This window comes from Pelodiscus sinensis, chromosome 6 (genome assembly GCF_049634645.1).
Source record: "Pelodiscus sinensis isolate JC-2024 chromosome 6, ASM4963464v1, whole genome shotgun sequence".
Taxonomy (NCBI): Eukaryota; Metazoa; Chordata; order Testudines; family Trionychidae; genus Pelodiscus; species Pelodiscus sinensis.
In genome coordinates this window covers 27,944,496-27,957,089 of record NC_134716.1, presented here as the reverse complement: position 1 = coordinate 27,957,089, position 12,594 = coordinate 27,944,496, and the positions used below count along the sequence as shown (strand labels likewise).

At 43.2% G+C, this 12,594-nt stretch overlaps 1 protein-coding gene across 1 annotated transcript in view; it reads right to left on the bottom strand.

The window, feature by feature from the left end:
• GLDC (glycine decarboxylase) overlaps positions 1-12,594 on the bottom strand; it is a 69,504-nt gene that overhangs the window by 38,468 nt on the left and 18,442 nt on the right. Inside the window, exons 4-8 of the mRNA XM_075931612.1 lie at positions 5,806-5,970; positions 5,374-5,451; positions 3,877-4,024; positions 3,474-3,670; positions 400-496 (exon numbers count right to left, since the gene is read on the bottom strand). Coding sequence (XP_075787727.1) covers positions 400-496; positions 3,474-3,670; positions 3,877-4,024; positions 5,374-5,451; positions 5,806-5,970 — 685 coding nt within the window. The remainder of the gene's footprint in view (positions 1-399; positions 497-3,473; positions 3,671-3,876; positions 4,025-5,373; positions 5,452-5,805; positions 5,971-12,594) is intronic.

Here is a 12,594-nt window from a genome sequence, read left to right as displayed (position 1 = left end):
AAGGCAAGACTACACAACATGCAGGCCCTATTTAAGTCCGTTCTGATTATATTAATAAATGCAATATTTTCCTGATTTCCACCTATATGACAGCAATTTTAATGAGCAATGACAGTCCAGGAATTTAACTACTAAAACGCATATCAACAGAAGACCATTATATTGACTACTTTTTTGTTTTGGCTCCCACCTGCTGGCTGCGCGTTGAGCCTCGCGTAAACCCAAACTGCACCGCGGTGCCATGTGTTATGTAGCCCTGACCCAGTTTATAGGAACTCAGTGGAATTCCTTCCCAATTACAAATTGGCTGCAAGACTAACTTTTTTTTAAATGAAAACTAATAATTAAAATCATCCTTTTCCCAAGCAAACCCTCCAAGAGTTTTGCCATAGAAATCACCTGTGCTGTACAGATGTTGCTGGTGGCCTTATCCCTTCTAATATGCTGTTCTCGAGTTTGCAAAGCCAGCCGATATACTTCTTTTCCATTTGCATCTCTGGACCATAAAAAGAAAGTATTAATGCTGTTAGTTTACGTTGAAACAGTTCAGTTAATACAGAATCTGTAATGTGTAATTTGCTAACTTGAAGCTAATTGGTGGAATTTCCTTAGGGGTGAAGAACTGTGATAAGTAATCATTGTGAGTAAACTAAAAACTGATGCAAACCTGAATATGAATATCTGTTCAGGGATAGAATAAAGAAGCAAACACTTTAGATAAAACTAAAGGGTACAAGACCTGCCTGCTTCTTTCTCTCTACCCCTTAAATAGTCAGGAGAAGGTTCTGAAACATCCAAAACTTCTACATTTTTGTTCAAATCACATCTGTCAAGTACTCCTATCTCTAGGGGAAGTTTAGAGAATCTAGTCAATCTCCTCTAATCACGTACTGTAAAGATCACATTTTACTGGTTTTACAGTTTTACAAAAGCACTGATGTGTCTCTCTGTCTCAAGGGCTACAAAATTTTCAACAGTTTTTTGGGTTTTTTTTAATTTGAACACTCCTGGGGCAGAATTCAGGCACTGCAAGAAAGAAGGAATCCTCTGTATATGTAAAATTGGCTATGTTATAAAAGTACTGTTTAATACATGAATGGTAATTGAGCAATCCACCGATACACGCACAAGATGATACAGGTTGGACCTCCAAAAACCAGGACTCCCTCGTCCGGCAACATCCATGGCCCAGCAGGACCACGGATGTTCCTGGACCAGGGAATTCTGGCTGGGAGCCCCAGTGCAAGAGAGCTGGCGGCTTGGAGCCTGGCGGCGCTGGGGACAGAACCAAAGCCAGAGCCCTGGTAGCACAATCGGGGACACAGCAGCTCCAGTAGTGGAGGTAGGGACGCGGCAGTCCAGGCTGCTGGGGCCACAGGTGCATGGCAGCCCAGCAGGGAAGGGAGAAGCAGGGAGGGGAGGCAGGTAGCAGGGGACCTCCCCTGGTCCAGCAAATTCCCTCATTTGGGATCTATCAGGTGCCAAGAGTGCCAGACAAGAGAGGTCCAACCTGTACTAAGTACCAATCCATCAATCTACACATATCAGTTAATTCTTAAATAATTCCTAATTAAGATTTTCAGAACTAGAGAGGAAAATTTGAGAGCTACAGTCATGTATACAACATAATGTTGTTTCAGAACAGCCATTTTTCTAAGACTTCAGGGCACACAGTAAACTAGTCACAAACAGCATTTGCTCGGCTGCTGTACGGCATCCAAGATAAAGACAACTGAATCCAGCAGTTATCCTAGGGTTTCCAAATATGTGGCTTGTTTCCTTCATCACTTGAAACAAATCAAACTGCCTTTGGGCAATATTATAGTTCTGACTGTAGTTCAGCATTTTAAACTCTCTGCACTCCAGTGTCATGGGACTCTGTGTGAGACCAGAAGACGGGTTTTGGTGACACTGGCATTCTTGTGAGGAAGAACTTCGGCCTTGAAGTAAGGGACAAGTGGCCCGAGGAACAGCAGTAGCAATGATTAAAGAGAGCAGCATGTAGCTGTTATTTGTAGGGTCTCTGAGCCAGGACCTAGAGTAGTAGGTGGGCCCAGGTTACCTTCTCCCCTGCCACTGGCAGAGTGGCCAAATCCCTGAGATGGGGACAAGTGTTGTTTAGAAGCCCAAGAAGGAAGCTAGAATGTAAAGGGCTCAATAATGGGGATGAAGACCCTAGAAAGGGTGAACCATTTGTTGACAGTTATTACCTCACTGGAAAGGGACTGAATGTAAGAGGTGACATGGCTGGAGAACTGGATCAGGGAGAAGTCATCCTGGGGCACTGCTCTGTAACGGAGCAGGGAAACTTAATCCTAGCCCAGAAGGGGCTGAGGACTGAGTCCAGAGACAGGACAGCAGACACCAGCAAGGGAAAAGCAATAGTCCTTGTAGGACCTTCATTGCCCTGAAAGGGGTTCCTTCATGCAAGTGTATGTGTGATTTGGCCATAGGGCTGAGCCACTCAAAACTTGCCTGATGGGGGCCCAACAACCGACAGGGGATTGAGGAAAAAGGTTATGTGCAGGATTGCACGTGGCCCAACGGGAGCCACTCATAAGAGGTAAGTGTGCACACCAACCATATTGTTCTTTTTGGAATAATAGAAGACGACACGTAAAAAAGAAAATACGTGTTCACAAACGTGCTGGTAGTAAGTACGTTAAAACCTATTACTTTCACAAGTTACATTGTTTCCAAAGCATTTGTAAGGGTTTTTGTTCCAAAGTGTACAATATTTAAGTGACAGTTATAACGCACTCAATTAAGCATGTTCTCCATATTCTCAAACACTACTAGTCTGAGTATAAAAAGGGGTATTCGGTTCAGTGTTTCCTCCTACCCCCAAACCTTCAGCACATTATTTAGTTCACATTTCCTTCACTTAAATTTCTTGATATTTCAGCAGCTTTTCTGAATTTTCTGTCTGCCTCCTAAAATTCAGGATAGTGATTCATTCTCCTCATTTAAGAGAAGGATAGTGGAATAGTTAGGATACTGGATTGGAAGACCCTGGTTTAGTTCCATTATAGAGCTTTGGACAAGTCACACGGGTATGTCTCCACCATTCAGAAGATCAACGTTGCCCTGGTCGATCTTCTCACTACATCGAACTCAGAGGGCACTGCCATCAGCACTAGTACTCCTGCTCCTCATGAGGAGTAAGGGAAGCATTTGCTCAAGTCAGCCTCCCACTGTGTGGATGGCACGGAAATGCAATGTAAGATACATTGACTCCAGCTACTGATTTACATAGCTGGAGTTGCATACCTTATTTTAACCTTCCCCTATAACGTAGCCCAGGTCTTAGTCTGAGTCACAGTTCAGCATGAATAAAATGAAAATCATCTTAATTTCTCTACCTGAAAGAGGTGTACTGAGGATACATTTATTGAAGAATATGAGGTGGTCAGATACTATGATTTAAGGGCCATATCAGATATTTCCAGCTCAGAAATTAAGGAAAAATGTACCTTGTAACTCCCACCATTCTCCCAGGCATCATTCTCACCAGGTTTTCTTTGACAGCGAAGAAGGCTGCATGTGGTCCCCCATAATAGAGTGGTACCCCAAACCTCTGTGAGCTACCCAGAGCAACATCCACCCCAAATTCTCCTGGAGGTCTCAAAATACACAGAGCCAAGAGGTCAGTAGCACAGCAGACCAGAGTCTGAAAACATAAGAGCATAGATTTGTTAGACTCTTTGCTGAAAGTATACATATAGTATCCATTTGGGGAGCCTTCAAACTGTTCTATAGCATTCCTGTGAAACTGAAGTATAAAAGTATTCTTTGTTCTGTGCCTCACCTATAAATACAATTACAATGCCTACTGCTATAGTACAGTTCAATGTCAGACCTAGTATTGAATCTTACCCCATTTTGGTGGGCTCTGTCAACTAGTTCAGTGAAGTCTTCCACCTTCCCCTCAGTATCTGGGTACTGAAACAGCACTCCACTGACATCTTTTCCACCAAAATCCATTTCATGGGGCAATTTCTGCTCAATAACAACGCCAGTATAACTTCAGAGTAAGAGATACAGAAGGCAAAAGTTATTCAAGACATTTCATACTTTGGGATAACATTTGACAGATTTGGCTTTCACAAATGTAGGGAAAATTTTTCTTTTTATAATATAGCAGATTGTGTAGCAGCGTGAAGAGGTTTCAGTTAAGGAAGGGCTAGGATCTATGGTACTGAAAGCAATATTGTGCCATTAAAAATAGTATGTGATCTTGTAAGTAGACAGACAGACAGAAGGGAGCAGAATTAACTTACATTTTTCATTTCCTAAATCTGGAGGGCTTAGCTTTATAGACTATTATTTAGGGTACGTCTAGACGATCTCTTTCGAAAGAAGCTTTTTCGAAAGAATCTTTTAAAAAAGCTTCTTTTGAAAGAGCTTGTCTAGACAGCCACAACTTTTTTCGAAAAAGCGATCCACTTTTTCGAAAAAGAGCACCAGGCAATCTGGATGCTCTCTTTCAAAAAAGCCCTGTTTGCGGTCAAGAACGCCTTTTTTCGAAAGAGCTCTTTCGAAAAAAGGCATTCTTCCTCATAAAATGAGGTTTACCGCTGTTGAAAAATCCTCCACGTTCTTTCAACTTAATTTCAAAAGAACGTGGCTTCAGTCTAGATGCTGGTGAAGTTTTTTCAAAAAAAGGCCACCTTTTTCGAAAAAACCCTGTAGTCTAGACATAGCCTTAAAGAATCTAATACAAGATTTTTTAAATGCATTAAGAGTTTAACTAAATCTTACTGATTTCCTTGAAAAGTAACATGTCATCTGGTAGGTAAGAGAATGTTCAAATGGAGTTCAGTGCTGAGGTGTGCACATGTATGTTAACAATGAAGACAGGGAATGTATTTCCTTGTTTCTATAGGTTTATCTCCATTTTAAAAATTGTGAATTGAGTTCACATCTGTTTATTTGGGAAAATAGGTTAGTTACAAACAAACTCACAGGACACAAAATTACTGTATTTGGTTTACATGGACAAATATTGAACTGCAGCTAAACAGAGTAGAACTTAAGGTACCATTTTACTGGAAATGGATCTAATCAGTCAGAACCTAAGCTGGATATTAATGAAAATAAATTTTACCAGGCTTGTATGAATTATTGTGGGGAAAATCCTCAGTCCCATAAAGTATTTACAGTATACGCAGTCAGTTCCAAACTAGCTGCTGCAGATTATCTTACATTTCCCAAAGCATACCAATCTACCAGCATAAACAGTGCCCTATACACAAAGGGAAGCCAGATATTTGTAATGTTCAATATTTGATCAGTATAGAATAAGCGGTGAGAAGACAAAATTTCATGTGCCTGCTTGTACTACATATTAAGCAAGATGGACATCAGCATTACTTTGCTCTCGTTTGGACTACTGCTATTGTTTGAGGGTGGCATCGCACATCAACGTAGAACTTGCTCCTCTTGTTGTGCCTGTTTAAAAAAAAAGAAGGAATAAAAAAAAAAGGTTAAGTGGATCAGGGAACAAAAACTCAAGTATAGTCTATAATGGAGCAGTTGTTTTTCCTCACTCAGACACGTTATTATATAATATATATTTCAAACCAAGAACATTCTGAGTTCTGATACTTTCTAAAATATAAACAATGTAAGTAGTATTATTTTTCACAAAATTAATTGTATACATTAGACTGGAACTCCAGAAGACTGATTCACCGTAACATACAGTATCATTTTTAGACCACTGAACCATTCAGTCCCACAAAAGGAAACACGGCAAAAAAAAGTCACAGTTCCTTCTAAATTAGCCACCTATTTGAGTGTTACCTGTGACATAGTTGCATAGCCTCGGCTGCAGCAGTCCCCTCATCCAGTAAAGATGCATTGGCCACATCCATTCCTGTAATGTCACACACCATAGTCTGGTAATTTAACAGGCTCTCCAGTCTACCCTGGGAAATCTCTGCCTGGTAGGGGGTATACTGGGTAACCCTGTAGATAAACACATTATCAGGTCCCTAAAACTTCTTTGCAAGTGATTTTACACATAAGTATTTCCCCTCCCCCCCTCCTCTATTTTACATGACTATAAATAGGAAAAGCTGTGCAAAAGCGCTAAAATACACTCCTGGAAGTTGAGAACATTTATCCCACCATCCACCAACATTATTTTTTTAACTTGACAAATAGATTGTTTTTCATATTTAGAACAGAAATGAAGTTAAAAGTTACATCTAATTTCATGATCTTAAAACCGAGGCAAAGGGGCGAACACATCTAGTTGGATCAACACAACTTAATGACAGAGAAAGTCGGTCAGGTCATAAAATATCTAGGTCTTATACAAATTCAGTATCTTGGCACTGTGCTTTTAACCTGTGTTTAGAAATCTGATGTTTGTAGCTAATGCATTAATGAAACTGTTATGACATTTAAAAAATCTAAGCCTAAAATACTTAAAGTTATGTAGTCAGACAAGTATGCAAGTGCAAAAACTGTTAGGTTTTTTTTTTTCTTTTTGAGGATAGAGGGCTCAGTTCTGCAAGACTGTGAATGTTCTCAGCCCCGGTAGAAGTTAAGGACACTCAAGACTTCCCAGAATCAAGCCCACAGATTCCCACTTCATAAATGTGGCATACCATGTGATCCAGATATTAAAACAAGTTTTTCTGGTGGATAGAATCATAGAAGATGGGGAAGGGACCTTGAGAGATCAATAAGTCCAGTCCAAGCACGGTCTAGATCAACACTGATAGATGTCTATCCAAACTGTTCTTAAATAGCTCCAGTGATGGAGATAGCAGTAAATCTGACAAATATCAGGTCAATTTCATTGTGATGCAACTAGGGGTACATCTAGACTACAGGGTTTTGTCGACAGAAGTTTTGGCGACAGATACTGTCGACAAAACTTCTGTCGACAAAGAGCGTCTAGACTACATTCAGTTCTGTCGACAAAGCAGCTTGCTTTGTCGACAAAACCCTGTAGCCTAGACACAACCCTACATGCAATAACACCTTCTGTCGACAAAACTCTGTCGACAGAAGGTGTTATGCCTCGTAAAATGAGGTTTACCAGCGTCGACAAAACTGCTGAGTTCTGTCGACGTTATGTCGACAGAACTCAGCGGTAGTGTAGACACAGGTATAGTTTTGTCGACAAAAGTCCACTTTTGTCGACAAAACTCTGTAGTCTAGACACACCCTAGGAGAAGTTACCTATGGTGCCTCAGCCTTTGAAATGTACAACAGCCTGCTGGGAGGCACTTCTGTCTGCTGAGAACTCACAGCCATGGAATCCCTTTCCAAAAATTAAGCGCATAAGCTCTCTCACAAGCAACAATCACCACCACCCAAGGAAGGACAAGATGCCCATTTTTTATTATCTTTAGCCAAGTGGGTAGGGCACTCACATAAACATGCAGGAGACGCGCATTCAATTCACCCAGCCCAAAAAACAAGTCCAACCTTTCATAGGTCTGCTAAACTAAGACAGAAAGTTTTGTATGGGGGAGTTCAGTAATAATGTTCCTGCAATCACAGCTCTGTATAAAAATACGAAACCTAACCGGATGCCTTCAGATCAGCCCCTGGCTAACCTTACTATAGCTTTGTACAGGGGGCGGTATGATGGAATGTACCTCTTTGTTCCCAGTCAATGCGCTACTGCAGTAACGTTTGTACAAGGCTTGTTTTCTAAGGTATCATTTGAAAAATCATGATTTGCTGGCCAGAATTCTCCAGTTATAAATGTGGCAATGGTGTTCACAAATTTATCTTTCTATATATCTTAGAAATGTGCGTCAGACTGCGAGTCCATTTGTTCAAGAACTCCTCCTAAACAGTAACAGCTAGGACCACCAAATTTGGTATGCAGCTTCCTTTTTTCATAACTTAAAGCAACAGGGTTTGGTTGTGCTAAGATAAGGGGATGTGCGTGACATGCGATTGTTTTGTATCAAATGGCAAGAGAGGTGTGGTATAACAGGGACAGTTATACTCACACACAGCCAGAGAGGGGCAGCAAGTGCCCTGAGGAGAAACTGCCAGGCAGCCTGGACAGCTTCCCCCCAACTCTTGGGAGAAGCTGGTGGCTGCCCCCTCAAATCCACTCTAAGGCATCCCATCCCCTCTCCTAAGCTTGCCCACTCCTCCCAACCCCCTGCCCTGAGCCTCCCACACTCTGGTCTAAGTACTTCACTTTCTCACACCTCCAGCTGCCTTCCCTCAGCCCCTGCTCATACCCCAATCCTAACTCCGTAACCCCCATATCCCCAAGCCAGTGTCCTGACACCTGCACTCCCACATCTCAAGCCCTGACAGATGTCCACTTTTCATGGGTGTGGCCAAGTGTCCCACAGTCCCATAAAGTTTGTTTACAGCCACCAATCTGACCTCTCAGTGTTATTTAGCACTAATTTACCCCTAAAATGTCCTTTAACAGCCCATTAAAGTACTGCTAGGCAATGATGACCTCCCATGGTCCAGAAAATTCTCTGGTTCGGAACCAGTCAGGGCCCAAGAGTGCCACACTAGAGAGGTTCAACCTGTAGGACAACTTATAAAGTTATAAGATTTCCCTATATATCAACACACAGTCCAAAACCCACAGCCCTACCTAATCAGAAGTCACCTAGACAAAGAAACACGTTTGCCTTCCTTTGCATTCAAGCAATATATTTTCCTTCATTCAGGAAGGAAACAAAAACTTCAAACAGCCGAATCAGCAGGAAACTTCCGTGCATATAGTCTGTCTAGTAATGCTCAGCTGGAAACATGTTTCCAAGAGAACAGAAACTGTAAACACATCCCAAGGGACCCTCTCCCTCCATCCATCACATTCACTGCTCCTGAAGAGACAAAGAAAGCAGCTGTTTGACTCTGGGCATATGAGTGTGACCTAAAGAATTTGGTAAGTCTTTTAAAAGCATTCAGGGAGAAATCTGTTTTGAATCTAATGTAGCTTATAACGTCTAACTTAAGAATCTTGTTTGCCATGTAACCATTTGATTCTGATGACCCATTACTTATATTTCATCAATTTGTAATTCATACACTTGTTTTACTGTTTTATGTAACTCAGTGTGCTTAAGTTTCTAAAGAACTGTTTGATATGCCAATTTAAAGGGAAAATAGATTTAAAATATGTGTACCCTCCATGGGCAGTATAACAAATACCTTATCATAGAACCATAGAGCTGGAAGAGACCTCAGAAGGTCATCAAGTCCAGCCCTCTGCTCTAGGCAGGACCAATCCCAAATAAATCAACCCAGCCAAGGCTTTGTTAAGCCGAGACTTGAAAACCTCTAGGGATGGAGAATCCACCACCTCCCTAGGTAACCCATTCCAGTGCTTCACCACCCTCCTAGCAAAATAGTTTTTCCTAATATCCAACCTGGACCTCTCCCACCACAACTTGAGACCATTGCTCCTTGTTCTGTCATCTGTCACTACTGAGAACAGCCTCTCTCCATCCTCTTTGAAACCTCCCTTCAGGAAGTTGAAGGCTGCTATCAAATCCCCCCGCACTCTTCGCTTCTGCAGACTAAACTGACCCAAACCCCTCAGCCTCTCCTCATAGGTCATATGCTCCAGCCCCCTAATCATTTTGGTTGCCCGCCGCTGGACCCTCTCCAATGCGTCCACATCCTTTTTGTAGTGGGGGGCCCAGAACTGGACATAGTACTCCAGACGTGGCCTCACCAGAGCCAAATAAAGGGGAATAATGACATCTTTGGATCTGCTGGCAATGCTCCTCTTAATGCAACCTAATATGCTATTGGCCTTCTTGGCTACAAGGGCACACTAACTCATATCCAGCTTCTCATCCACTGTAACCCCCAGGTCCTTTTCTGCAAAACTACTACTTAAGTGGTTGGTCCCCAGCCTGTAACAATGCTTGGGATTCTTCCATCCCAAGTGCAGGACTCTGCACTTGTCCTTGTTGAACCTCATCAGATTTCTTGTGGCCCAATCCTCCAATTTGTCTAAGTCACTCTGGACCCTATCTCTGCCCTTAAGCATATCTACCTCTCCCCCCAGCTTAGTGTCATCCGCAAATTTGCTGAGGGTGCAATCCATCCCCTCATCCAGGTCATTAATAAAGATATTGAACAAAACCGGTCCAAGAATTGATCCTTCGGGCACTCCGCTAGAAACCGACCGCCATCCTGACATCGAGCTGTTGATCACTACCCGCTGGGCCCAGCCTTCTAGCCATCTTTCTATCCATCTTACCATCCATTTATCCAATCCACATTCCCTTAACTTGCTGGCATGAATATTGTGGGAGACCATATCAAAAGCCTTGCTAAAGTCAAGGTACATCACATCCACTGACTTTCCCATGTCCACAGAGCCAGTTACCTCATCATAGCTGCTAATCAGATTGGTCAGGCACAACTTGCCCTTTATGAATCCATGCTGACTATTCCTAATCACTTTCCTCCCTTCCAAGTGCCTTAAAATGGATTCCTTAAGGATCCCTTCCATGATTTTTCCAGGAACCGAGGTAAGACTGACTGGCCTATAGTTCCCTGGATCGTCCTTCTTCCCTTTTTTAAAGATGGGCATTACATTTGCCTTTTTCCAATCATCCGGGATTTCTGGTAGTCCAGCTGGGTTTAAATCATTCTGTGTGTGTCTCAACTCCTGGCTTAACTTCCACACAAAGAAAGCAGGCAAGGTATCTTATACAAATCAAATTTCAGCACTGTACCGCATTAGTTCTTCTGGCTCTCTGCCAACCCCCCTTCTAGCTACCTGAGTTTAACCCATTAGTCACTGGGTGCTGGCCACACTCCTCCTATCCATCCCAAGTATAAAAAGTAGGATTGATCTATCTTTTTTCCACTTGCAAAGTAAATTACTACGTTAAAAGCAAGAGATGCCTGCTAATTCTAACACTCATAAGAAACTTGCTACATACCAATTCTTACCCTAAATAGTTGTTCTTATCTCAGGCCAGAGTTGATCTTTTTCTGACCTGGGTGCAGCAGCTTTGCCTTCATCCTTTTGCTACATTTTTGTTTCCAAGTGTTCAGTTGTATTCTTTTAGGGTGGGGAGCATAGGGCGGGAACATAGTTCTTTGGCCAGGACCAGGAGTCCTCTAAGCAGCTCCCTGATCTAACATTCAACTTCAGAAGGTACACCCAGCGATGGCTCACCAGCCCTAATCCTGGATCCTTTGCCTTCCCTTTGTGAGCCATCTATCCCACTTCTGAGGTGATCTGGACCCAGATCACCTCAGATCATATCCAGCAGAGGTTAGACATGCTATCCAGTTTTGTGTTCTCCTCTCCAGGGACATTTCTCACAAGCAGCTCCTCCTACACGAGGTGCAATCGTGCCTCACATATGGGCGATAGGAGAGGTTCTTCAGGAGATTGGGGCAGGAGCTTCTACTCCAATATTTTCTTATCCTCAAAAGAAATATGGGACTCAGGCCCATTCTGGACCTTTGAAACAACAGCACATTCATAAAGTTCAAGTTTCATGTGCTCTGCCCGGACACCATTATCCCTTCCCTGGATCCAGGTGCCTGACATCACCCTCCACCTGAAAGACATGTACTTCCACATAATCATCCCAGCACACAGGAGATGCCTGAGATTTGCAGTCAACAGCTCACATTATCAGTTCACAGTACTGCTGTTCGGTCTCTCCACCTCCATGGCTGGTGCACGCAACTTGCAATGGGCTGGGCCACATTCTCAGTGTCCCAAAGTCCATGCCGGTCCCAACAAAAAAGATAAAGAGTTCATCAGGGCCCATCTGGACTCCATGGAGGGGATAGCCTACCTGCCTGAGGCCAGAAATGGCTTGAAATCAGCTCCCATCAGCCTACAGTGGTTACCAGCCACTACGCCGAGGAATTGCATATAGTGCCTCAAACATGGCAACTTGTATGTTGCACAGGGCATTAGGCTACGTCTCCACCCCCTACAGGCGAATGATGTAAAAAGTCGGTTAAAAAAGGTAATGGTGTAACCACTGAAAAATCTTAGCTGTTACGTGCACTGCGGGTTCTGCAGTATGAAGTTTCAACAAGCTTTATTATACCGCAGTGAAGCCTCCCTGTGAGCAGGGCCACCAGTCCCTGCTGGCCCGGCTCACGGGGAGGCAGCTTTGCTGCAGGGAGCCTCCTCCCCAAGAGTGAAGCTGACAGCCCCTGACTGATGAACAACTAGGAGTGGGGAGAGGAGGAGGTTCTGGTTAATGGGTAAGCATGCTGGTAAGATTGGGCTACTGTACAAAATAATTAGCTCATGAAGTAGTGGAAATCAGAATGTTTCAGAGTTTCCTTGAATCACAGAGTTGTTAGACTGGAAGGGACCCCAAGAGGCTTGAAGGCTTATGAGAAGTCTGATTCCTAAGAATATAGCAAGTCTTAGGACAACTGTCCAAGAGTATACTTTCTATAGTATAGCTATTTCTAGCCTGTATCACTACACATTGTGCCCAAGAATTACTACTCCCAGTTAAGGATTAGTGCAGTGGTCCCCAACCATTTGGGGTTGCCGGGCGCCAGGGGGCGTGGCCGTTTGCCCGCCGGGCGGGCCCCCCCCCATAGCCACATTCCCGGGGCCCCCCCCATAGCCACATTCCCGGGGCC